The 26,690-nt window shown below is 50.9% G+C and overlaps 1 protein-coding gene across 1 annotated transcript in view; it reads right to left on the reverse strand.

Annotated features, from left to right (window-relative positions):
• CDH23 (cadherin related 23) overlaps positions 1-26,690 on the reverse strand; it is a 182,495-nt gene that overhangs the window by 66,854 nt on the left and 88,951 nt on the right. Inside the window, exons 9-13 of the mRNA XM_038140800.1 lie at positions 23,259-23,337; positions 13,010-13,122; positions 10,906-11,094; positions 2,585-2,734; positions 1,658-1,816 (exon numbers count right to left, since the gene is read on the reverse strand). Of these exons, the coding sequence (XP_037996728.1) occupies positions 1,658-1,816; positions 2,585-2,734; positions 10,906-11,094; positions 13,010-13,122; positions 23,259-23,337 (690 nt within the window). The remainder of the gene's footprint in view (positions 1-1,657; positions 1,817-2,584; positions 2,735-10,905; positions 11,095-13,009; positions 13,123-23,258; positions 23,338-26,690) is intronic.

The raw sequence follows: 26,690 nt of genomic DNA on the forward strand, positions 1-26,690 counted from the left end.
AGTCCCCTTTCATGAGGATGTCATCCAGCAGCCACCAAAGAAGTGGGCATGCCACATGGCTGGCCAGGCTTTCTCCAAAACCCCATCTGCAACCCCTCTGCATGAATACCCAGGAATATTCTCGAGCAAGCAGAAAAGAAGGAAGAAAAGGAGAGGAGGAATTTATTAGCAAGGAAAGCAGTCTTTTTGTCTGCAGCACGTGGGGCAGGTGGAGAGACACGGCGCAGACGGGCAGCGACCAGAGGGCTGCAGCTCAAAGGCAAGCGGCCGCAGCAGGAGGAGCTGGTACTTTATGAGGGTTGTTAAAAGTTTGGGATCAGCTGGGAGGGCAATTTGGATTTCAGCACTAATTGCATCCATTCTGATTTACCATGGAAGATTCAACTCCTGGCATTTTGTGTTCGCTCTGAAATGCTGGCATAGCTGGAAGTTGGGGAAAGAGGAGACGCAGTAACAATCTCATTGTTTAGTGTCTGACGGCCTGACTAGCTAAACATCTGCTTGAAATATTAATAACTGTCAGATGGGAACAGCTCGGGGGCTCTATACAGTTTCACACCATCTGTTTGTAAAGTAAACACACTTACACGCAGGCACATGCACCCCACTCTTTTCTCCGGGCTTTTATCCTCTGAGTGGGCATTCCTGCATGGATGGGAGACCAGGGGCTGTGCCTGGGGAGAGCAGGGGACAAGGAGGGGGCAGGAGGGCAGCTGGAGCAAATGCATTGGAGAGGGAGCCAAGCAAACCCATTCACGACTAATGGTAGTGGCAGTAACACACCCGAAGTGTAGCAGGGGGTTTGGTGCTCCCTGCTGTGATACTCCCCATCCCAGGGCAGCTTTGATGCTTTTTCCAATGGTATTTCAGCACAGGGTTTTGTTGTGGCTCTTGCTGTGCCCCTCTCATGCACCAGGAAATGTGTCTTCTCCATGAGAATTCCAACCAACCCACAGAAGAGGAAACGAGCCCTATGGAAACGCCCCCTGCTATCACCACACCTCTGCCTGCCTCTGTTCTGCTGCCAGCCATGTAATACCACGCTCTGCAAAAGAGAGCCACTCCCCTAATTTTCCATCCTTTGCCCTTTTAACCGTGTGACCGACCTCGGTTTGGCGGAGGAAGATGATGCTTCCAAAGAGGGCAGTGAGAAAAGCCCCACCAGGGGCACCGCTACCACTGGGATTGGTGTCTGCAGATGAAATGCGGTGCATTTCTCTCTTTGAATTCCTGGTGTGGCAGGAAACACACACACATCTTCCAGAGAACAGGAAAAGGTCAAGACATCTGCTCCAAAAGCCCATGAGAAGTCTACACCCCGCCAACACTCCAGCTTCTGGGGCAAATAAAGCGGAGAGGAGGGATCGTGGAACTAGGATTACTGTCCACACTTCCCCGGAGAACCATTTTTCTCCAGACACTTCAAGGCAAATCAAACGCGTTGTTGTGTTAAAAACGAGTCACTCTTGGTTTGTTTGGGCTTTAGTGATTGTAGTTATCAGAGCTTTTCAGGAGGACTTCTGGTTTCCCACCAGGTGAGCCCCTCCACCAGCACCTCCTAATGCTCCCTTCCCGGGCCAGCCCTTGGTGAGGGACACCATAAAGCCAACCACAGTGCCAGGGACTTGGCAAAGGGAGCTGGGATGCTCCTACTCACGTGGACCTGGAGGACGGTGGTGCCCACGGTGGTGTTCTCGAAGAGGCTGACGTTGTAGAGGACCTTGCTGAACACGGGCCGGTTGTCGTTCTCGTTGATCAGGTTGATTTTCACCCGCGCGAAGCCGACGTGGTCCGGGACGCTCTCGTTCGCGAAGAGCTGGGCAAAACAGGAAGGCAAGGGGAGGGTTGGAGACGCTGGGAAGCTTGGGAGAGTTACCCATCCTTTTTTAGCAGAGTAAAAAAGGCTCTCCTCAGCTCCCTCACCAGCTGAGCCAGCTCAAGGCAAACCACCGACAGAGCTGGACCAGGAGGACGGGGAGGGTTTTGGCGCCTGATAGGTGCTCTTAAAACAAAGTTTTATGCTCTATAAAGCTTTTATGGCCCTGCTCTGCTTAAGCTCTTGCAGCTGAGCCTTTGGATGTTGGAAAGAGAAAGTGCAGAGCAAATCTCTTCCCCACCTCCCTCTTTATTATCATTTCCAATTTTTTGGCTGTTTTGTAGTGCTCCACTGTTTCATAGTGGGGATTATGATAGAATGGTTTGGGTTGGGAGGAACCTTTAAAGGCCACCTCGTACACCCTTCTGCCATGGGCAGGATTGTCTTCCACTAGACTGGATTGCTCAGACCCCCATCCAATCTGACCCTGAATTTCCAGCAATGGGACATCCACCTCTCTGGGTATCCTGTTCCAGTGTTTCAGCACCCCCACTGGAAAAAAACCCTTCCTTACACCAAATTTAAATCAAGCATCAAAAACCATCCCCCTTTGTCCTTATTGCCACAGGCCCAGTTGAAATGTTTGTTCCATCTTTCTCCTAGGCCCTCTTCAGCTACTGGACAAGAGAGAGCAAGATGTTTAATGGTCATTTTTAGGTCATGCTGAAAACTCTTGCTGTCCCACGGAGCCCAGGGGTGCAGCCTTACCGAAAATTCGTAGCGGGGAATGGTCTCGAAGTCCAGCGGCACTGCCACGCGGACACGGATGTCCGCCTTCCCCTGGATGGAGGTGGGCGAGATGATGAAGTGGTTGGAGTTGTTGCCCACCAGGTAGACCTCAAAAACGCTGTTGGGTCCCTGGGAAGGGAAAGAGCAAGGTTGATGTTTTATTCACAAAATCCACGGGCACATGAGAGGGGTGGGAATGCACTCCTGGGATGACCCCGCACAGCACACAGAAAATCCCTTTTGCTGGCTGAAGGTGCACACACCACACCGGGGGTGAACCTCACACTGGGATTTCAGTGCCTCAGGCTGGGGGCACAGCCTGGGTGCCTCTTCCATGCAGAAGGTTTCTCCCAGTAAGGCAGCTCAAACTGGGAACTAGGAAAACTCCTCCCCTCCCAAGACCTGGCAAGCAAGGCAGCGAGGCCACCGACATACCGATGCCTTTGGAGCCTTGCTCTGAGCACGGCCCCGTCCCCAGAGCACAGCCCAGCAGAACACATGAAAAGCAAGCTCAGGAGCTGCCAGAGATGAATTTCCAATTTTCCCTGAATGACCTCTCTCCTATCAGAAAAAGTGGCCAATTAAATGCACGAAGGGGCACTAATAGCAAAAGCTGCCTAAGTGTGACCGCTGAGAGCGGGTGACATGAGCAGAATCTCTGCCTTGCCCTGCTCCTTGCACACCTCCATGCAATCCATGGAGCTGAGGGCACACTCAGCATCTCCCAGTGGAGCCCCACAGCAGGAGCAAGCCCCGAGGACACCCACAGAACCACACAAGGGCACCCAGTGCCTCAGGAGCCCAGCAGTGCTCTGCTGGTGGGCAGTGGGAGCAGCTCAGGGTAGACTGGCACCTTCCACGAGCTGTTTTAGTGCTGAACGAGGAAGCGAGGGATGCTCCCAACACCCCAGTCACACCCCTGGGAGGGAGGGAGCAGAAAATACAGAGAATGGCAGCAGGAAGCATTCCAAGCATTCCAACTTCCCAAGCTATTTTGTGCCCTACCCTCAGGATGTCGGTTTACAACAAATGGCCACTTCCCATTCCCCACCAGTGACAAAACGCTACTCCATTGAGGAATTTCTGCCCGTCTCTGCTGACGAGTCCTCAGGATCCCTCCCAGGGCCTGCACCCTCCCTGCAGTACAGGAGAGCACCTTTTGTGGCAGCGAGATGCGAGGGATTTTCTTGGAAGCCAGAGAAGAGTGAGTTTGTTGGAGGCACGAGATAAAAGTTGAAACATCAAAAGAAATCCGAGTATTTGCAGGAAGAGAGCCAGGCGGATTAATTCCCCTCTAGTTGGGGAAGAAGATCAGCTCCAGATACCCACTATCCCTAATTAGCAGCCCCTCGAGTGCCTCAGTCTCCCCACGTGAGGTCTGGAGAAGGGGGATACAGCTGCCTCTGGGGAGGGCTGCTGCGAGTTGCCATTTATATATTTATTCAGCTATTTATTTTTTTGCCTCGGCCCCCATGCTGCTTTCCTTGCTCCTGGTTCCCAGAGCTTTCGAGCCCCCTGCGGATGCCTGAAAGCACATCTGAATATTCAAATTGTTATCAGCTGCCCAGCAGAAGGGCCTGGCTAAGCCCGGCTCACAGCAAGGACCCCCCACTCCAGAGGAAGCCACAGGGAGCTGCTTACATTTCCCTCACCCCTTCCTACCTGCTCCTGCCACCCAGAGCAAACAGCAGATTTGAAACATGGTTGGGAAGAGGAAAAACAAGCGCTGCATCCCCAGGCTCTCAAAGGTCCTGGTGTGCAGCCATCACAGCCCAGCACCATCATCTCCTTGCAAGGATGAGGATGAGGATGTTATCCGTGACCTGCTTTACATGTTCATTCCCCTCTCCATCCCCTGACCTCCCAGCTCCTGCATGGCTCGAGTTTTTGCCCACCTCTGCAAACCAACCGAGCCCCTTGCCTTCCTTTAGAGACACAAATTAAGGAGCAGCCTGCCAAAGCTCAGCAACCCTACCACAATAAACCTGTCTCCCTCTGAAACAAATTGACCCATAAAAAGCAGGTTTTGGAAGGAGGGAAGTTTGCTATCGCCCAACGCCGGGATGCAGCCGCACATTTTCCAGCTCCTCTTATCCCATGCCAGCACTCGGGGCTTGCCCTCGCCGTGGCTCAAGGCTGCTGCCCACTGCCTCCTTCCTGGCAATCAAATCTCTCAGGCAGCACCACAACTGAGGGAAATTTCGTGTTGATTCAGCTCAAAGGCAACTGGAGCTGCAGTTGGGTGTAGTTACGGCTTTGTTCTCCTCGGAGCGCGTAACCGGAGCTGCGCCGTGGCTGCCACATCAACCTCACACCCAAGCCCTGCTTGCAAAAAGCCACCCCTGGCTGATCACACAGCATTTTTGGACAATTTGTGACAGGCCTGGCTGCCAGCCCTAAATCCCCTCTGAAATTCCAGGGGGAGAGCCCAGGGCACAGGTAGGAGCCTGGCAGGCACGGGCAGGAGCTCAGGTGTGAGGGTGTGAGATGCCAGCAGGTGGGTACAGCTGTCACCCCAGAGGTCTGAAGCTTCAGGTGGGACCTGCTCATGCACCTGCTGTGACTCATGGACAAAAATCTGCTCTCCCAGCTTGCAATCCACACTCAGGTGGCAGAGTTCACCACGAGCCAGGAAACCCCTGCTCCCACCAGGAGGCTGGGGCAGCCACATCAGCTCTTTCAGCTGGGACTGAGGATGGATGTTCATATTTATTGCTGCTTTTCCACCCACTATCACCTGCTGGCTCCATCCATCACCAATGCTCCCACTCAGCCCCTTCCTCGTGGCAGCACACCCAGAAATGTTTCAGGAATTATTCCACCTTCCAGCAGTCACAGCAAATATTTAGCATCACTTACCGATGGCCACACAAGGAAACAAAGTAAAAAATAAAATAAGCCAAATCCCTAGACAAGCAGGCAACCCTTCCTCAACCACACCATTCCCTGAGGTGCACGGGTGGGTTGATTTCCTGCAATCATTTTCAGCACAAAGTGAACTAGACTTGGGAAAAGCAGCATGGGAATCCTCAGTTTTGTCCTTTCAGTACAGATTTGCCTTTGGGTCCCTCAGTGCAATTTGCTTTTCAAAAATGGAGAGCCCTGCCTTCCTGAAGCACAAAATCCATTGCAGCTCCAGCTTTCCTCCCAGTCACTTTCTAGGCACTTTCTGGGCTATTACCTGCAACAAGCTACGGAGGATTTAATATCCTTCATTCTGAATTCATTCAAATTCTGTTTGTATTCTAATACAAAGAAAGGAAAGTGCTGAGAGTTCAGGAGGGGAGGTGAAGGAAGGGGAAAGAAGAAGTTGGGGTTTTTTTGAAAGCAAATAGTGCCTTTTTGTAGGGCTTGGATAACTTAGGCCTGGCTCTAGTGAGTCAGACACAAATGGTACTTAATCCCTCCTCTGAAAACACAAGGCATGAGGGGGGTTATTCCCTGCACTCATTTCGAAGCATTTAACTCAGAACAGCCTCTCTGGGTGCTGCCTGCCTCTCTCCCAGTGCTCAGCCAGCTTGGCATCCCAGCACCCCTCTTCCACCCGGTGCCAAGAACCCTTTTGAGGGCTCACTGGGCACTGGCACTTGTCCCCTGTATCCCTAAGGAACTCACTGGGCTGGCAGGCAATGCGGGATGCCTGGAGCAAAATGCCCCCCAACCCTTCTGATCCTCCTCCCCATGCTAGCAGTCCTATTCTCCCATCTTTTTGTCCCTCCTAAGTGTCAGCCCTTGCCTGCTCCCTCCCTCCTGGAGGAGTTTTCTCCTTCCCTGTTCTCCCCAGGTTATCTGCTGAATTCCACACACGCCTGCACAGACGGGGATCAATCCGAGGCTGCCTCGCCTTCAGCTTATCTCTGCTCCAAATGATTGATTTTCCCTCTTTAAGGGTAATTTGCTGGTGAATTCCATGTATTGCAAAAACCCCTGTGAAATCTAATTCAGCCCGACTGGCAGCTGGCACTTTTGGGAGAGAATACTCGTGTGCCGTCAATTCCCCTTTACAGTTTCTTGCCATGTAGATCATATTTATAGTGCTTGTGCCTGTCATATGCATATATATGCTCTGGATGAATCATATATTGCCACCTGCACACGCATGGGCACACAGGATATCCTGGTGGGGGTCTCTGGTGGAGCTCTGTGCAACAAAGAGAGCGTATTCCCATGGCCCAGATTTTCCTGATTTGAAATTCCCCATTTGCCTTCCTCGGTATGCTTATTTTAGAGAATTGTTTCAAAATGATTTTAAAATGTCAGGCCACGATGGTGGTGCTTCAGACAGCTTCTGCCCTTTTCTTCCTCTTCACTCAACCACACTGAGGAAAATCAAGTGGAAGCCACCATGGGAGAGCTGGTTTCCCTGGCACGGCCTGGCAGAGCAGGCTGCTGCTTCCCTTAACAGGAATCCATGGATCTCGGAGCCATAGGAAATGGGGGATGCCCCAAAGGATGCCCTGCTCCTTTTCCTGGATGTCCAAACCCTTGCCTTCTCCCTGTGATACTGCATCAAGCCACCAGGTGTGGAAAACCAGCATGTCCAAAAAGGACATCCTTGTCTCCCAAATCAGCATCCGTGTCTCCCAAATTCCAGCCCAGCAGCAGATGAGCCCTCTGAATTAACACCAACCTGCTCCACAACTCAGGGCTCTTGTTCTCAACCTGGAAACAAACCTTGCTGCAAAAGCAGATGAGTCAATGCTTTAATCTTCTGCCTCACACACAGGATTTATTCCCCCCGCTGAACCACCACAATGGGAACAAGGAGAACCCAACCTGGGGGTGTCCAGTTGAGTACAGGCTCAGCCTAAACACTGGGAAACCTCAATGGATTTTCCTAAACAGCTCTTGAAGGGCTTGGGAAAGCTGTTCAAGGGTCTGCTCTCTATCTGGCAGGCAGAGAAACTCAGCTGCACAGCAGTTAATGCTTTTTTCTTGGCTCATGGAACCCCGGAATGGTTTGGGTTGGAAGGGATTGTAAAGCTCAGCTCATTCCAACCCCTGGGCAGGGACCCCTTCCACGAGACAGGTTGCCCAAGAAGGCTGAATCAAAAACCCTGGGCAAACCCTGTGTACTGATTTCCCTTTCAGTAAGTCCTAGAGAGTGTGGAAAGGAAAAGCTGCACACCTGCTTGAACACCTCTTGGCTGCACCCCAAATCCACGTGTGGGGCCACCTCGGCTCAGCTCGGTTGCCTCCCTCTTGAGGAGCTCCCCATCCCACCTGGCAGCCCCAGCCAGCTCCTCCTGGAGCAAGACCATGGCTGTGTCTGGGGGCTGAAAGCTGGGAGTTTGCAGGGGCTGGGCTCTGAGGAAGGGCTTCTCCTTGGAGACACTCGCTTGGGAACCTTGTCTGAGAGGTTAATGCCAGCTGAGCTGCAGAAAGGCACTTACAGCACAGAGGGAAAGCCGAGCATAGGCTTTCAAGTGTGGTCTTGTGTGCCTCAGAAATGCATTTTTAAGTGCTTTGCTGAATCGTTTAATCTGACTCCTTCCAAAAGCCATCATTTCAGTTTGTGCAAAACACACCAGAAGAAAGAGAGGCCAAAAACCCCACGGTTAAAAAAGGCTGTGTGGGCCTGGTTTTGAAAAGCCTTGTTTAACAGCCTTGGCAGCCCACACGGTGTGTGTTAAAGGCCAGATCCATGTGACAGCCCTTTCCCCTGCTCTACCAAGGCACAATGACAGGAAGGCTCCCCAAAACCACCCAGACCCACAGGACCCCTGCACGGGGCAGAGTCCTGGCTGCTCCTTCACAGCAGGGTCTCAACAAGCTGGAGGGCTAAAGGAGCAGTGCCTGAATTTTCCAGAGGGGCCAGACCCAGGCTCAGGAAATAAACCAATCTGCCAAGGGACTCTCCCAGGACTAAGCTGGGAGGCAGGAGACAAACTTGAGCAAAGTTCCTGAAGACTCTGGTTTTGATTTCTCGTGTCTCAACCCATCTGCTCTCATTTATTTCTCTCTCTGCTTTCCCTGGAGATGTGCAGAACTCTCTTCTGGTTTCCCTCTGCCCCTTACACAAATGAGTCGTGTCATCTCCAGCATGAAGCCAGTGCTGCCAGAACAGCTCCTGTCAGCCACGTCCTCAGTCACATCCCTGCCTGAAGACCCCGGTCCTTGCCAACACATCCCTCCAGCCCTGCACCCACGGAGAGAAGAGAGAGCCCAGTGCCACCTCAGCTACCTCGAATCCAGATGGTTTGTAAAACCCTCACAGCTCTCACGGGGCACTTGAGCATCCAAAACATCGCTGCCAGGCAACTCTCTAACCTTTCTGTAGGTTTTTCACTGAAACTTGGTGGGTCTTCAGGGCTCTACAAATACTTCTCTGGGAAGCAGTACTGGCTGCAGGTGCAGTCCTACTTCTATCTCATACACATCTTTTTCATAAGCGGGGCATCTTCTCCCTTTTTTTCCCCAAAGTGCTGCCTTGACAGTTAACCCAGTTGCAAGCATCCATGAGAGGAAATAAGGAAGATCCATCACAGGATAATGCAGAAAAAAAAAAGTAACCAATTCCTTATAACTTTTCTCCCTCCAGATACTCCAAGAATCAGCTCTCCTCTGCTTCTTATCAGTGAAAATAATGCCATGGTCAAAGCAATCTGTGTTAATATGATGGTCTCTGAAGACGGGTACAGTAAAACTCCTTCAGACTCCCTTAGCACAAGAGATCCTCTCTCAGCAGTTTTAAAAATCTCAGCTAATTCTTTTGGGGAAATCTCAGGAAGTTAAAGAAATACATCAAAAGAACAGCGTGTATTTTTTGCTGGTGCAATGGGGAAGGCAAGGCTATTTTTTATTCTCCCATTTTAAAATTAGCAAGGCTGAAAAGTGAATTCTTGAATGGGAGTCACTCCAGTAAAATGAGCTTTTAACCAGAAATAATGACAGATCCTTCATCCTGGTGGCACAAACAGAAGTGTTACAATGCCCTTCAAGAATGGATCTGCTGACATCTCTCAGCAAGCACGACAGCAGCTCTATTCAGAAACTATCCTAAGCATCTGTCATATCCATATCTTCTTTATTAGCAATTGACATTTTCAAGAAAAAACAGTCTCTTTATCTGCTTAATAGCTCATCTGCACCTCTTCAGGCTGAACTCATAACTCCTGGATGGTGACATCATGTCACCAGTAAGTTATTAGTTCTGTGTCATAATCACTTCAGATGGAAAAAAATGGGATTTCTGGGTGGCTTGACGAGAAGGGGTGAACTCCACCCAGGGCTGGAGAATAGCAAATCCATCTTCCCAGCCAGAAAAGGCAACTTGAAGGATGCACATTTTAGCTGACCCACCAGGATTTTGGGGGCTGAGGGGGGGGTGTTTTTTTCCCACTACCTGAAGCATCAGGAAAACACCCTGGTGACGCTTTGCCACGATGCTGGATGGAGCTCTGAGCCACCTGGTCTAGTGGAAGCTGTCCCTTCCCGTGGCAGGGGGGTTGGAACGAGCTGATCTTTCAGGTCCCTTCCAACCCAACCCATTCTGTGATGGCATTTATTCTGACAAACCCTCTCCCCCCATCTCCTGCTCAGCCTGAAGAGGAATGGGAACAGCAGGAGCCTGCGGGCAGAGCCTTTCCAAGCGGTTTTGGACAGCTCACCATGAGGTGTCAGCACTGGTTTGGAGCAGGCACCCGGCAGCGTGGCGGGGCTGGGGGGGAACCAGCACACAGGAGCAGCCAGACGTGAACTGCACAAGTCGAATAATCAGAGTAATTGAAGGCTGGGAGCCCAAGGCTGGAACACAGGCTGCAATCCCAAACACGGCACGGATCGGCGCGTGACAAATAGGAGCTCCGTTGACACGTGGGAGGAACAAGCCTCCAAAGCTCCTGGCTTGTTTGCAGTGATGAACTGGTATCCCAGTCCTCCCTACTCCGAGGGGAATCTCCTACATCCTCCCTGACAGAGAGCTTGGGGCTCCTGTCTTCCCTGTCCCTGGCACGTCCCCCCTGGGAGCCCAGAAGGAAAACTGCTCCTTTGCTAAACCAGACTGGCAAAGCAGTGCCTGATGAGAGCCCTCAGAAGCAGGCGGGGATCAGCCTCCCAGACAATCCTATTTTCTGGCTCTCAGGGGCCGTGCAATCCTGACTGCATTAGTGCCTGCAGACTGGGGAGGGAATCTGGGCTCGGGGTACCCAGCAAGCAGAGCAGTGGCAGCAGTGAGAGCTGGAGAAGGGGACGTTGGGACAGAACCGTGCACTTCACCACAGGCACCTCAGTGACTTCTCCCCTGCCCACCCCGAAACCCAACCAGTGCTACCCCGCAAAGGAGGGAGAGGATACCTCACCTCATCCTTGTCCTGCACCTGGATGAAGAGGGGAAGGGCAAAGCCCACCTGGGCCAGCTCTGGGATGGCCACGCTGTACTCGGAGCTGTTGAACTCGGGGGCGTTGTCGTTGATGTCGATGACCAGGATGTTGAAGGTGGTGGTGACGCTGGCGTTGGAGGGACTGCGGTCATCGTTCAGCTCTGTCCCCTGCAAGGAGAGAAAACAGGGCAGCCTTTGCTCTCCAGAAGGAATTAACGTAAGGAAAGTGTGCATTCTCTTCCTCCACTTTGCTACGGAAGGATTCTCAATTGGCTCTGCCATTGTTCCATTAACACACAGAGATGTTGGCCCAACTCTCCCATCACTCATGCTTTGGTCCCACAACACTCTCAAAAACCTTCCCAGGGGTTTAACATTTCCCTAAGGATGCCTGTGGCCAAGTTCTTTCTTGCCTCTGTCATGCAACAGTTTGGCAGTTGGCAGGCTCCAGAGTCACACAAGAACAAGTAGGAGATTTCCCTGCCTCAAGCGTTTAAACAAAAGAAAATGTCCTTTGAGAGATGTAGGGGACAGTCCACAAAATAAGGGAAGGCTCAACGGGGCAAAGAGCACTCCTGCTCTCCCCTCTGCCATCCCTGATGTGGGACTGGGAGCTGACAGTGAACCACTCAGTACGCTGAAAAACACAGGGATGGAAAACTGGGGCACCAGAGGAAAAGAAGACTTAGGCCTTAAAATAGGTTTGGCGACACGTGTCTAAACACAGAGCTGAGTCATGAGTCCGCATCACACCTCTGTCTCAAGAAGGACTTTAATTCTGCCTTCCCAAAAGGAGAGAGTGCAGATTTTAATGTCAGAGAAGCAAGACTCATGAAACAGCCTTTTCAAGCCGAGTCCCTCCTCTTGTCCTTTGGATAATCTTGCTTTGCTGTGGGCATGGAAAAGCAACGCTATCACGACCCACACGGCTCATTGCTATTCACTGCTTCTGCACACAACAGCAGAACAGGCTGATCCCAGCGAGGAGCAATCCAGCTGTATTTTCACTGTGTGCTCCAGGATGAGAGCAGCAGGGAACATTTTGGGTCCTGGGGATGCGGGATGCAGAGAGCTGGCAATTGCGGGAGGATGCGAAGTTTGTGGGGAGAGGACATGGAAATCTATCAGAGCAACAGAACGTGGCTGGAACTCCATTGTCATGCAAGGAGGAAAACGGGCAAGTTTTCAGGCTCACAAACCTTTCCAAGATTAAACAGATATTTTTGTCCCTATTAAAACCAGACAATCCTCCTTCTCTTGATTTTTGAAACTATAAAAGCCTGAATGAAACGATACCGGGGATGGGTGAGGGTCTCCTCCTCACACACAAAGCCCCACGGTATGAACTGTGTCTGGGATGTAGAGGGGTGATTTCTTGTGCCTCTACCCCCCTCCAAGGAAGCATCACACTTGCCAAAACAAGAAGGCGATGTGCTGGCTGCCTCCTTCCCAATCAATGACCCTTCCCACGCTGCTGATTTTTCCCCACCCTGGCCCAGCAGAATCTATACTTCTAAATGTGATTCCAACCAGCTGCCCAGCTTGGTATTGATTTTAATTACAGGGCTGTGAGCAGAGCTAGGGAGTCACTCTCAGGTGGGGCTGGTGGGGCTGGAAAGCCACGCTCCAGTGCCTTTTCCCGACAAGGCAACTTCCAGCATCACTCCCTCCTCGTGCCAGGAAGGCACAGAGACACCCTGTTGCACCACTGCCTGCTGACAAGACAAAATGTCATGTGTATCCAGGGCTTTGGTGGGGAGAAAGAGGGAAAACAGGCAAAAGCAGGCACAATTCAGGTGCCTGAGTATGTGTCTGGTGCTATATGCAAGCCTGGGGTGTCTGCATGCTGCCAGCAGGCACAGCCACAGGCAGGACAGCAAAAATGCCCTCACACACCATGTTTTGGGCCACCAGACAAGGGGGCTGTGTTTAATATCTCACTTGGTCAGCACAGTGTGGCTCTGGATGCCCAAGAGAACGACATAGCCCAGGTTTGCAGCACTAGCTGGAAGGGGTGTCCCCAGGCAGGATGTCCTCCCCATCCTGCTCTGTCAATGTGCTTCCCAGCTGGAGCAGGTCTCACCTTCACTGTGAGGATGAATCCAGAGCTGTAGAAGGGATTTTCCCTGTCCAGGGGCCCATTCAGGGTTAAGGCTCCACTGATGTAGTCGAGTGCAAAGATGCTGTTGGTGTTACCTGAGAAAAATAACAGGAATGTGAGCACAAGCAGCTGGCACAGCTGATCCCAGAAAGTGCTGGAGGCAACAGGGAGGGAAGCAAGAGGACACAAACTCCAAGCAATGGGCTCTAGGAGCCTGGCACACCATTCCAACGTGCTTTGAAATGTCATGGCTGTAGCACTCCTTTCCTCCTCTCACCTGTCCCAGCTCAGGGCTCAAAATGGGGCTCTCCTTCCACAGCCAAAAGCTGCCAGTGCTGGAGGCAGCTGAAGAATTTCAAAGGGTTTTAGTTATTAAAATCTGCAACAGCAAAGCTGAAAGCAGGACCAAATCCAGCTGCTCCCCGCTGAGTGACCACGTGCATTTGCAGGGTACTGTGTTCCTGGGTGGGCATGGCCTCTCTCCTAAAATAAAGGGGTTAAGGGGCATCAGTACAGGATAATCACGGGGAGGCACAGATGGACCAAGCTCATGAGGAATTCTCCACATAACAGGTGGTGGTTCAGCTTGCCAGAGGGTGCTGAGGGGGATACAAGTCCACATGTATTCAAGGAGAGGCTGCAGAGCTTAAAGAAAAAATTCTATCAAGTAATAGAGAAGCCTCACACAGCTCAGGAATTTCTTAGCTGGATGTATTAGAAGCCAGTGAAAGTATCAGCAAAATAGTGTAGCCACTTGCCCTGCTCTTATGCTCTTGCCACATGTTTGACCCTGTGGAGCTGCCTGGTTTTCCTCTACTGGAGCCAAATTTGGCCCCTGTGTCTGTCCCTGCATGCAAGCAAGCAGCCAGGATGCCACTGAGCACTGCCTCCTCCCATCCCATCCCATCCCATCCCATCCCATCCCATCCCATCCCATCCCATCCCATCCCATCCCATCCCATCCCATCCCATCCCATCCCATCCCATCCCATCCCATCCCATCCCCAGGAATCCTCCTCTGGAATTAGACACCCTGAGAGGATAAAGACATCATGCTCGAGTGTCATGGCCAGCAGACACCACAAGGACAATGTCCTGCTTGGGAATGTGCCTGTGACAGCTCCAGGTGCTCTCCCTGTGAGCCAGACAAAAGCAAGCAGTTGGTGTGTGGAGCCTGGGACACCTGACACCAGCCTGGCACAAAAGCAGAGCAGGCTGCTGAATTAGTGATGACCAAGGAGGTTATATCCAGGCATATGGCCACCCACACAGCTCTCCTCAGCATCCTGAGGCATGCAGAAACTCCTGAACCAGACGCAGACAGGAGCCAGGAAACCCTGCAGGTAAATTCCAGTCATCCCCGTCAAAAGGAAGCAAAAAATAAATCCTGTCTTCTCAATACGTCTCAGCAGGAACGAAACACACACAGCATTTGTCATTTCCCTGGAAGGGAGCTGCAAGACAGATCTGCTGCCACGGAAAGTTGTTTCCCATCACTCAGCATCCACCTTGCTCCCTTCCAACCTCTGCTGGATCACAGCTGCACCTTCCTTGGGATGGCCAAAGCCTCGGGGTCTGGCCATCCCCTCCTTCCCACCTGGAGCCACCTGGCCTCTCCTCTCTCTCCCAGAACCCCAAGTGCCTTGACACCTTTCTCCCCATTACTGAGCCATTCTATCTTCCTCCTGGACTGAATTTCTCCCATTCCTGCCCTTGCTCCTCTCTTCTTTCCATCCCAAATGCCCCACTGACCACTCGCCAGCTTAAAGAGCAGATGTCAGGCTACTTAAAATATTAGCAATGGCCTTGTGGGGTTTTTTTCCCTGATCCTTTGCTGCTGTACATGAAGATCTCCAGTCTCCTCCCTCAGACAGATCCCCTCTTTCCATCCTGACTTCCCACTTTCATGCTGTAATTTATGGCTGACTCCTTAGGAAGCTTCTTCCGCTCCCAGCTTTGAAGGACGCTCCAGGAGATGGATGGGACTGTGCTGCCAGGCATTTAAATGCTCCAGGACACCAGGTTGCCATGGTAAAGTTTATGCCTCAGGGTCACCTCCCCCTAATACAAAGTGTGATGAAATGCAGAAACAATGGAATTTAGTGGAATTAGGTCAATAGGGGAGGAATTGGACTAAACACGGCGCTGTGTTCTGTGTCCTAAAACGGGTTATGCATTTCATGTTTGACCACGGTTTCTTTTTGAAGGATGGGCAAGTAAACTGGGGGCCCAAGGGCCCAACTAAACCCTCCCAGGCTGCTCACAAGAGGCTATTCTCTAGCTCAGCCTCCCCAACACCATCAGATACTCATCCTATGCCCACTGGGGCTTCCTTTCTACTAGCAGAGACTTCTTGGCTTTGCAAATTTGCAAGTTTAGGGAAAGAAGTGTCTCCAATACCTCTCCAGCCACCACTTCCTCACTGCTCTGACCAGAGATCCCTGCTGAAGCACTCACACTGCTGAACAATGCTCATTTCCCAAGACATTTTCCTTGCTAAAATCTCTCTGATCATCTTCATGTGCCTTCACTTTTCAGAGAACAGGGGAAAAAAAAATAAGGCGGGGAGAAATTAGCCAATTTTGTCTTTCCCCTCTCTGGAGAGACCAGGGGTACATGCAGAAATGTGGCAGAAATCAAAGGATGGGAAAGGAAAGGCTGAGCAGTAAAATGGGGGGCAGAGAGAAGGAAAACAAGGCAAGAAATGCTTTAAATATCAGAAAGACAGAGGGAAAGGGGAGAATGACAACAAGAAAAAAAAAACGGAGAGCTTTGAGACTGCAGTATGAAAGCACTTCTGGCAGACTTGTCGCTCCCACCTGGCAAAGAACAGGACCCACAAACCCAGCTTTTTGTTATGACACGGGTCAAGAAGAAGGAGAAGTTTCTCATCCATCTGCCTGTGCGCAGGTACAGGGGCAGCAACAGCTCCTGCATACACTGCAGCCGGGCAGGGGCCTGGGAAGGCAGGCACTGACAGGACGCTGGGTTGGGAGCACTGGGATGGATCACAGGAGCCCATTCAGAGTGTTTTTCCAAGCTCATTGAGGAACGGATGGTGGCATAGGCATCATTTTGGCGAAACACTGCTATAACGAGGGGTTTTATAGATGAGAGCCATAATGTTTAATTGCCCTCAGCCAAGCTCTCAGTTTAAAAAGGCTGTTAAAAGTACTGGCTCAAACCCAGAAAAAAGGGGAAGGGGGGGGAAGGAAAAGGAAAAAAAAAAAGGGGAAAAAAACCCACCATCAATATCTCCTCCTTCCTCCCTACCCCTTTAGCTTTGAGCACCTTTCAAATCCCTCGGAGGGAGATATGCAGCTACTGCCCTGCTCTAGTGAAGAGCCACCTGTCAGTCAGGGCAAGCTGTCTTCCCAGGGCAGGATCATTTTCCCACCCCCCTCTGCAGGAAGGGCTGCTCACGTTGGGAGCCATGGCTGAACTTGGAGCGGGTGACTTTCACGAGATGTGAAAGGGGAGCCCATCACACACCTTGCTCCGGATAATTTATTAATCAAAATGTGCTCCGTCAGGGCTCCTCGGGCACCGAAATAGATGCTGTTGGATGTGGTTCATGGAGTCAGCAACAGACACAGTTATTAGCAGATAAATAGTCCATCAGCTGCCGTGAGCACCTCACTGCTCCTCACCTTGAGTTTCTGCCCCCAGGCCGCCAAGAGGGAAGCACTGCCAGGGCAGGGACCTTGCCCCGTGCTCAAATTCAAAGGCAACAAGTCATTTCCAAAGGAAAACTGGCTGCCACAGCTTGAGCTTCCTGGGAAATCGAGGTGCTGCATGAAAGCAGTGTCCCTTTCTCCTCTTGGTTTGCTGCTCTTCTGGGGAGACGCAGCTCTCTGGAATAACAGATCTGAGCCCAAAGCTGTGTGCCAGCGCTCCTTGTCACACGCCTGCTCTGCAAACAGGCCCTTTTAGTATCTTTCCCCAAGGATTTGTCCATCCTAGCACAACCAGCAGAACTTCTGATCTTGCAGAGCCACAAAAGGAGCTCACAGCAAATGCTCGCACAGTTCCCTTTTTTTAGAACAGAATGTACAGTACAAGGAAATAAAAGGAGGTATTTATCACCCAAAGCGCTACCCCCCTCCCAGATTTCCTTGGAGCTGCAGCCGAGTACCAGAGAGGAGAACAGAACCCGCAGAGTTTCTGCTCTGAGTGCAATTCCTCACACAAAAGGATTCTGAGTCTTGGACCACAACCATCATTCCCCCACGTCATCTCAAATGGGATTTTTGACATAAACTCCACATCTCCAGGCTCCACAGCTTTCTGAAATTCCTCCATGAAAAACCATCTCAGAACCAGCTGTTTTTGCTAGCCATGACATGAACAGAGGTGGTCCAGGTTCATCGTTCTCCCCAGTGAATCCCAGACCAATTTGGGTTGGAAAGGACCTCAGAGATCATCTCATTCCACACACTTTCCACTAGACCACGTTGCTCAGCCTTGAACACACACACACACACACACACACACACACACACACACACACACAAAATCCCAAGAAGCTAAACAGGAAGTCCCAGAAATTAAACAGAGAAGATGCTTTTGTTTCCCATTTCCACATAAAAGGGAATGTATAGTTTTAATTACAGCGGGCCGTTTGCTGGGGGACCACCTGCCACGCAAACCATTATCCCAATCATATCTCTTTCCAATGACGCCTGGATTGCCAGGCAGCCAAAGCCAGATGCCAACATGACGACAAAAAACAGCGTGAAGGAAGATGGGGAGCAACTGAGCCAAGGGAAGAGGGGCTGTGACTGCAGCCACCATCTTTGCTTTGTGCTGTCTCATCCCCTTGCATTGGCAGGGTGGGAAAAAACAGCTTTTGATGGATAACTCGGCGCCAGGCACTTTTCCACCCATCAGCGTGTCCTCCTACAGAAATGTTCTGCTGTGATGGCTGCCTTTAAATCACACGGGAAGGCCCTCCCAGCAGGTGTAATTTATGAGGGCTTCAACACCCCGGCAGTTCACCGAGCGAGGAGAATGTGGGAAAAACTGGAGCCATGTAGGGAATAGCAAAACCAGCAGGTCCCCACTTCCAAGGGTTCTCCCCAATATCTGGTTTAAGGGTTTTAGGGAAGTGGTTTGCTCTGCCTTCTTAATTAAGTCAGGTCAGGCTACAGAGGGGGATGTCAGCAGCTGAGGGCTTGGAGACCTCGTTGGCCACTTGACCTTTCCTCAAGGATTCTTGCTGCACTTTCATAAGGAAGGCAGTGGGCTCTGTTAAGAGCATGGGAAACATGTTCTGAGAGTGCTACTGCACTGATTAATTACGCATATATACATATTATATATATATAAAAAAATATATCTATGACATTTTGTTCCTTAGCAGGAAATCCAGAAGGTGGAGAACAATTCTTTTCAGCTTCCCTCGCACTTCTGCAACTCACACTTCTGTTGCATTGTGCAAATAATGATTTTAAATTCATGTTTCCCTCGGGATGCACCAGCTTAAGGAAGAGAGGCTTTGCTAGAAACTGCATCAGTCTCATCAAACAATGCAGTTGGGGGTGGGATGGGGGGGAAGAACCCCACCTTAAGGGTTTGTGAATAGCCCTAAGGACCATCTCTGACCGAAAACTCACTCCCCTCTCTCCTGAAGGACTTTCCAAGCCCCAGGAAGGACGTATAGATTGCCCTTGTGCAATCTCCCATTGCCCATCCATCACCGCACCTGAAATGTGTCAGGCAGGCAGAGACTGACATGTGGGACCCTTTCCCCTGGGTTAACCCCTCAGTGCCTGCCCAAGCAGCACAGGTCACCTTCACATCCTCCTGCCAGAAGACACCAAGTCTCCTGACTATCCTGGAAATAAATGTAGCCCAAAGTTTACTTCTAGCAAGCAACACGTGAGCCAATACATTTTCCTAAGAAGAGCTCGCAGGCGAAGTCTCCTCCCGCCTATTAATTAAATTGCTGTTTAACTCACGCTGAAAATCCTTCCCTTAAAGAGCCAGAGGATTCCCCGTGCCCCAGGCAGTGCGCAGAGGCAGCAAATGTGAAAACACACTGCCGTCTGCAGGGCTGATCCTGCCCAAAATGCCAGGGCCCTCCCGATTCCCGCTGGAAAAATCAATCTCTGTTAGCCCGGAGAGTTCCCCTAAATGAAAAGCCTTATCTAGAACAGGTCGTGTTATACAACAAGTCACTCGCTTTGCCTGGGAAATGAAAGATGATGAGGCACAGTCCCCGGTACAGAGGCTATCTCCATAAATCTGCCAAAAAGGAGCTGTGGATTACTTTGCTGGATTAATTATCTGTCCTTCAAACAGAGTCCTGACCTCAGTGGCTGAGCATCTCCAACCTGTCACTGCAGCCGGGGAGGGAGGGCTAGCACAGGGCTCTGGCCACAGGAAAAGCAGCAGGAACACCCTCTGGGGCAATGAGAGCCCTGGCACTGACCAGCCTGTTGGCTCAAGGGGCTTGAATTGTGAGGTCTCAGTGTGGGTTTCTTTTTCAATTGGGCAGTGAGCCCGCTCCGTGTAAAGTGTGAAGTGAAGAAGTAAATTTTCCCGGAGTTAAAACACCCTGATGGGAAGGAAGGGACAGAAACAACTGAATGGCTTTTCCCTATTAGATATGGAAATGATTCCCAGTGCAGGCAGGACAAGCAGCCAAAGCTATGGCACAGCTACACCAGCGCTCCTCCATCATCTCAGCCTTAACAGCTTTGTAAGCTGGAGGCATAAAGCTAGATCTCAAGTCTTATTTTATGTGGTTATGGTTAATCTTTTAGTTTTATTGTGTTCCTGTCACGGGAGGACCTTGTGCTGGAGATAGCTGTATAAATAAGAGCTGCTGCAGTACATCCCCAGACGTGGCTGCCCGAGGGATGGAGCTGAACGGGACAGCAGCAATTCCAAATTAATTTTTAAACCCCACCTCCAGATCGCACCAATGCTTTAGGCATTAACACCGAAGGTATGATGAACGGCCAGGTTGCTTCTCAGCTCTCCACTGCTGTATGTACCAGCCCAAAAGGCAAAAGCAGACCAGCCACATGCTAGCTCTGTGCCCAGAAAACTCTGAGAGCCGGGAAAAGGCATCATCCAACCCTGCAGGGGAATGGGAGCAGCATCACTGCTACCTCCCCTCCTGGAAGGGAGCTGAAGAGCCAGGTTTAATTACTACTTCCACCAGCCACTTTCACTTTTGCTTACGGTCGGTTTCTAATTTAATTTGCTTCCCCATTCCCATATGTTAGGCTTTTTTTTTTTCCTTCTTCTTTTTTTTTTGCAAAATTGCCATAAAAAATTTCCAGCTCGGGCGCAAAAATCTGCTCGCTGACCTTTACCATCGTGATTGAGGATAATGAGAAATTAATTAGGCTTTACCTGCCTGCCAAAAAGAAAATGGCTTGCCTTGGCTGAGCAGGATTTTGGAAGCGCATTAGATGCCAGTCCTGTGTCTGGACTCTCACACATCAGAAAGCAACATCAGCTCTGTCCACAGGTTGATCATTCCCATCCAACCCCTTCTCCCTGAGACCCTGGTGACAACAGGAGAAAGATTCCTGGCCAGTTAGAAAAGCACTGTGCAATTCTCATGTTTGGGGAAAAAAAACAACAGTGCAAAGTAGTTTAATCACTCTTTTGATCTGTTCAGCTGGATCCTCTGGTAGGAGAGCTGCCCTCACCAGGCAGGACTGCGGGCAAGGGTTAAGCTCTTGGCATACACAAGCAGATGCAAGGCTGCGTGCAGTGATCTGCCTGCAGGTCTCTCCATGTTCCACCCGGATCCCAGAGCACCCTGATTCCCCCTCCACCATCCCACTGCCCATCCAGGATGGCCAGGCCGACAGCTATATTACCATCCTCACCGTAATTCAGCAACCTCTGCAAAATTAGATTGATGTTTCAGTCCAGTCTCCAGTGAAAAAGAGCCTGTATCAGCCAGAAGACAGTCCCTGCTGCACCTTGGCCAGCTGATACCCACAGTCTGGGACAATCTCTCGAATAAATTGCAGAGGGAATTAGAGGAATAAATAATCCTCGCATCTTCAAAGGCTGGATACTTGCAGTCAGGATCAGTGGACTTGAAAGTCAGGGTGAAATCACCTTGACCCTGGAGGCTGATTAAAAGAGGGTTTGAAATGTCTGGGCTTTAAGGAAAAGAAACTGGGATATTATTCCTGCACATGGGGGCAGTGCCTGGAGCATGTGGCACAGCGGGGAGGGGAGGCACTCTGCCGTTTCTTGCTGGGAAGGGGCTCCCCAAGAAGTGATGCCAGGAAGAGAGTTACAACCCACACCCACCAAGCTGGTCCCTCACTCTTGGATCGCCCCAAGCAGTCTGTCTGTCCTCACCAAAGCAGCATCTGAGTGCAGCCCTGGGAGCATCAAAGTCAGCCAGGCTATGGCAGAGATTGCTGAGCTCAAGGCATCTTAAATGAAACAGGCCCAAGCCCCCAAAACTGGTCTTCCCATAAGGCAGCTGGGTTTTATCTGGAAACACCTTCCCAGCCTGCCCTGCCCTTGCTGCCATCAAGAAGGGATGCTCAGGCTATGGATCCCAAGGGCCCAAGTGATGATCCATTCATGCACACCAGGAAGGGTTCCCAGGCTTCAGAGCCAGACTGCAAAGGCAGGCTCAATCCATGTGCCTGTCAGAATGCAGAAAGACATCACCCCTTTAATTAAGCTTCCTCCTCTAGCTCTGCACCCTCACGGGCCCAGTCCTTGCATCAGGCCTTCTGAAACTTTTGGGAAACACCACAGAAACCACCAGCAGCCATTCAGTCCATACTCAGTCCCGTTCCCTCCTGGAACAGAACATGCCCTCCGTGGGGTCGTGTGAAGCCAAGCTGCTCGTGGCTCATCATTTCAATGTGAAATTTTGTCAAATTTGCTTGGAGCCACCTGGTGTAGTGGAAGGTGACCATGCCCATGGTAGGGGGGTTGGAACAACCATCTTTTTTGTCCCTTCTATCCTAAATCATTCTATTTATTCTATTCCGTGATTTCCCAGGGATGGGATGCACAAAGACTTATTGCAGGGTCATCCTCGCCATCCATCCATACCTCCATCCATCCATCCATCATCCATCCATCCATCCATCCATCCATCATCCATCCATCCATCATCCATCCATCATCCATCCATCCATCATCCATCCATCCATCCATCATCCATCATCCATCCATCCATCCATCATCCATCCATCATCCATCATCCATCCATCCATCCATCATCCATCCATCATCCACCATCCATCCATCCATCATCCATCCATCCATCATCCATCCATCCAGCATCCATCCATCATCCATCCATCCATCCATCCATCCATCCATCTATCATCCACCATCCATCCATCCATCATCCATCCATCCATCATCCATCATCCATCCATCCATCATCCATCCATCCATCATCCATCCATCATCCATCCATCCATCATCCATCATCCATCCATCCATCCCTCCATCCATCCATCCATCCATCCATCCATCCATCCATCCATCCATCATCCATCCATCATCCATCCATCATCCATCCATCCATCCATCCATCCATCCATCCATCCATCATCCATCCTTCCATCCATCCATCCATCCATCCAGCATCCATCCATCATCCATCCATCCATCTATCCATCCATCCATCCATCATCTATCCATCCATCATCCATCCATCCATCATCCATCCCTCCATCCATCCATCCATCCATCCATCATCCATCCATCCATCCATCCATCATCCATCCCTCCATTCATCCATCCAGCCATCCAGCATCCATCCATCATCCATCCATCCATCTATCCATCCATCCATCCATGCATTATCCATCCCTCCATCCATCCATCCATCCATCCATCCATCCATCCATCCATCATCCATCCATCCATCCATCCATCCATCCATCCATCATCCATCCATCCATCCATCCATCCATCCATCATCCATCCATCCATCCATCCATCCATCATCCATCCATCCATCCATCCATCCATCCATCCATCCATCCATTTATCCATCATCCATCCATCATCCATCCACCATCTATCTATCTATCTATCTATCTATCTATCTATCTATCTATCCATCCATCATCCATCCATCCATCCATCATCCATCCATCCATCATCCATCCATCCATCCATCCATCCATCCATCCATCCATCCATCCATCATCCATCCACCCATTATCCACCCATCATCCATCTCTGCTGGGGTCCCCTCCGTGCCCCCAGGACTCACCCGACACGATGGTGTAGCCGATGCCCCGGGGACGTCCCTTGTCCTGGTCGACGGCCGTTATCATCCGCACGGTGGTACCCTGGGGAGGCACAGGGGACGGGTGTCACAGCACTGCTGGGGCTCCCACAACGACCTGCACTTCTCAGCCTGGGCCAGCTGCTGAGGGACAGCCTGCCCTAGGACATGGCAGGTCATGGAAAAGTCCCACTGCCTGCCCTTGAAGCAGTTTGGGCTGGATTCTCATCACTCTGGTGCGCGTGTTAATCCACTCTGTCAATTCACCCCAGGATGTAGCTGGGAATGCTGAGGGCATCACCAGCAGGAAACAATTCTCTTTCACCACCAGCTTCGGCTTAAACTGCCATTGGCTTCCCAATTTCAACCTGTCCTCCCACTGTGTTCCTCAGATGAGGCACCCCAAGCAATCAGGGCTGCTCACACTGACCACTGGCAGCCAGCTGCGCAACTGAGAGCCGAGGAGATTTTAACCGAAACCCTTGAGGAGGAGGAGGAGGAGGGCTGGACAGGTGCTGAGAACCAGGGATTGCCCACAGGCAGGAGCTCCTGCAGCTGCCAGCTCACCCGCCTCATCCTCTGTCCTGCAGGATGCACTGTTCCTATAACACAGCAGAAAGATCCAAGAACCCCCAAAAACGGACAAGAACAACGTAAGAGGGACCCAAAATTCTTGTTTAGGTCTTGAAATAAAAATATCGTGCTCCATAAGTCAACTTCCCCCGCCGCAGTGCAGTGAGCCCCTGTGAATACCAACACATGCACATGCCCGTAATTAATGTAGTGTGAAAAAATTTACAACTCAGCTGTTCTTGTTTTCATTGGCTTATTAACAGTGGGGAAAGCAGCAAATTTTTTATTTTTTTTTTTCTTTCCCCTCAGAGGAAATGTCAGCAGAGGCGTTTGCATATCTAACGAGGGAGCAGAGCAGGTCGGCAGCCTCGTGCTTGCCCTGCAATCCATCATTTGAAGGCCAGAGGGAAAGCTGAAACACCACTGGTGGAAAGAAGGGACTCACAGGACTTCCAGATCCCTGTCCCTGGGGGCTCGATGCCACTGCTGGCCATAAAGAAGGCTCCCAGGGCCAGGCAGGCTGCCCGTTCCCTGATCTCCGAGGGCATTTCAACAGACTCCTTAAGTAAATCCATGTTATTAACCGAGAGCATTAGCCATAAATCCCAGGTCACTGGCCTCTGAGCAGCACTCGGCTGGTGAGGCTCAGCAGCCACCCGGAGAGCCTCTAAATTACTGACAATAACTGTGCTTTCCCAAGAGCACGGAGAGAGAGAAAAACCACGGCGAAAGTGGGGAAGGAGCAGGTGGGAAAGCAGAAGAAGGGATGTGGAAAGGAGGGCAGGGCAGAGCAGAGGGGGAAAAAAGGGTGATGCATTTCAGTGTGCCCTGTCCCAGCATAGTTTTGCTTGCATTATGATGTAAAATTACAATGCAAAATTTTAATGTAAAATTACAATGTATAAATCATAATGTATTATACTTTATACTATAATCTATATATAGAGAGAAGAGAGAGTGTGTATATATATATATATATATATATATATATGCACTCTCTATATATATCAATATACTTTATATATATATATACTTTATACAGATATATATTTATAAAATAGTATTATATACTTCATATTGTGTTTCACGTGTTATTATATATTCTGTATTGTATTCTACACTACCCTCACATTCAGCAGGATCAAACTCGATGCAATCTTTAATCTCCCGTCCCCACGGGGCAGGTAAGAGCCCCTCCCCGCCCTGGCACAGCGGGAGCTCCCCCATGGGAGGGGCAGTGGGTGCAGGCACCGGAGCCGTGTGACAGCTCTCTTGTCACCTGTCACGCGGCTCGGGAGCGGCACGGAATGGGAATTGCCTCCTGCCGAGGGAAGGCAGGGTCCTGCGATGGCTGGGGAATAGCAATGGGCAGCTTTACCTGCGGGAGAGGCCCCTCCTGGAGGAGCCAAGGGGAAGGGCTGGAGGCAGAGATAAAAGGATGAGCGGGGACGTGGCAGCAGAGAAAGTTTGGGAGAGGTGGAGGGGGAATCCATTCGGATATCTCAGCGGCGCGTGCCATGGAGATGCCCACGGGAAAGAAATTATCCAGACATTTGATCACAGGAATGAGGGCTGTGAGGGACCATGCTGAGGTTCACCCTCTGCCCTCAGCAGGCCCGTGATGATGATGATGATGATGATATCCTGCTGCTGGGTTTTGGCATTGGGGCTCCCCCCCCGTTCTCCCTGCAGCCTCCTGTGTGTCTCCTCCTGCTCCAGGAGCACCTCCTGGGGATGGGCCACGTTTCACCAGTGTCCAAGAAACACATGTTGGAGTGGTGTTGGCTTCCCTACCATCCATGGATGCCACTCCTGGAACCACAGCAAGATCCTTCACATCCCACCTGGCTTCCATCCAGGTGCCCACAAGTCTGGCAGATGCCACCTCTTGGGGATGGACGATCCCTTCCTGAGCAACCTCAGCGCTTGGGAGCAGCCTGGAAGCTCCCAGGAAAGGGGCTGAAGAAGCGGCACAGGGCACAACCTGTGGCAAGACCCTGGAGCTCTTAGAAACTCCCAAAAGTCCCTGACGTTCCTTTTAAAACAAGGCACACCTCGCCCACCCACTGCAGACAGCAGTGGCTGGTGGGTACAGAGAGAACAGAATAACGCTTCCTCTCTAGGGGAGGAGGAAGAAGGTTTAGAAAAGTAATAATCTGGGAAAGCCTATGCTTAAAAAAAGGCAAAGAAAATAAAGAATGGCACATTATCCAAACAAAATCTGAGGGTTTTTTGAAGAGGGGCAGGGGTAAATCAATCCTTTTTTAATAAAACCCTGAGCTTTTAATAAAGTGTTCACACTGATGGGCTGGAAATATTGTAAGAAAGAATTAACTCGGAGCTACTGAGACTCTAGGGCAAAACCAGCACTGATTCTACATTATTTCTTCAACTCAAGGAGTTTCTGAGGAGGAGGGGGATGGTGCTGAAGAATTAAAACTGTTTTAATGATGTTTGACATGTTATCTGTACCATTCTACTGCGAGGGAATACAAGTGCTGGTCTTGGGGCCGTGTGCCAGCGGGGCTCGGCACCATTCTTGGCCTCACGTGGCTCCCCGTGGGATGAAGCACACGTTCACAGCCCTGAGATTGTCTCCTGGAGAGTGGAATCCTCCTCCTGCACCCACAAAGCGAAGCTGCAGCACTGCCTGCACCGTGCACCAGCTGAGGCGCAGAAAAGCAGGGGCTCATCAGAATCACAGCAGCTCTGAAAGGGGAAATGAGCCCTCTCCCCCAGCCCCTATCAGCCTGACTGGAGGACATGGATTCCCAGAGCCATTCAGGTTGGAAGAGCCTTCTGATATCATCCAGTCCAGCCATTCCCCCGGCACTGCCAAGGCCA

Source organism: Motacilla alba, chromosome 6, assembly GCF_015832195.1.
Source record: "Motacilla alba alba isolate MOTALB_02 chromosome 6, Motacilla_alba_V1.0_pri, whole genome shotgun sequence".
Classification (NCBI taxonomy): Eukaryota; Metazoa; Chordata; class Aves; order Passeriformes; family Motacillidae; genus Motacilla; species Motacilla alba.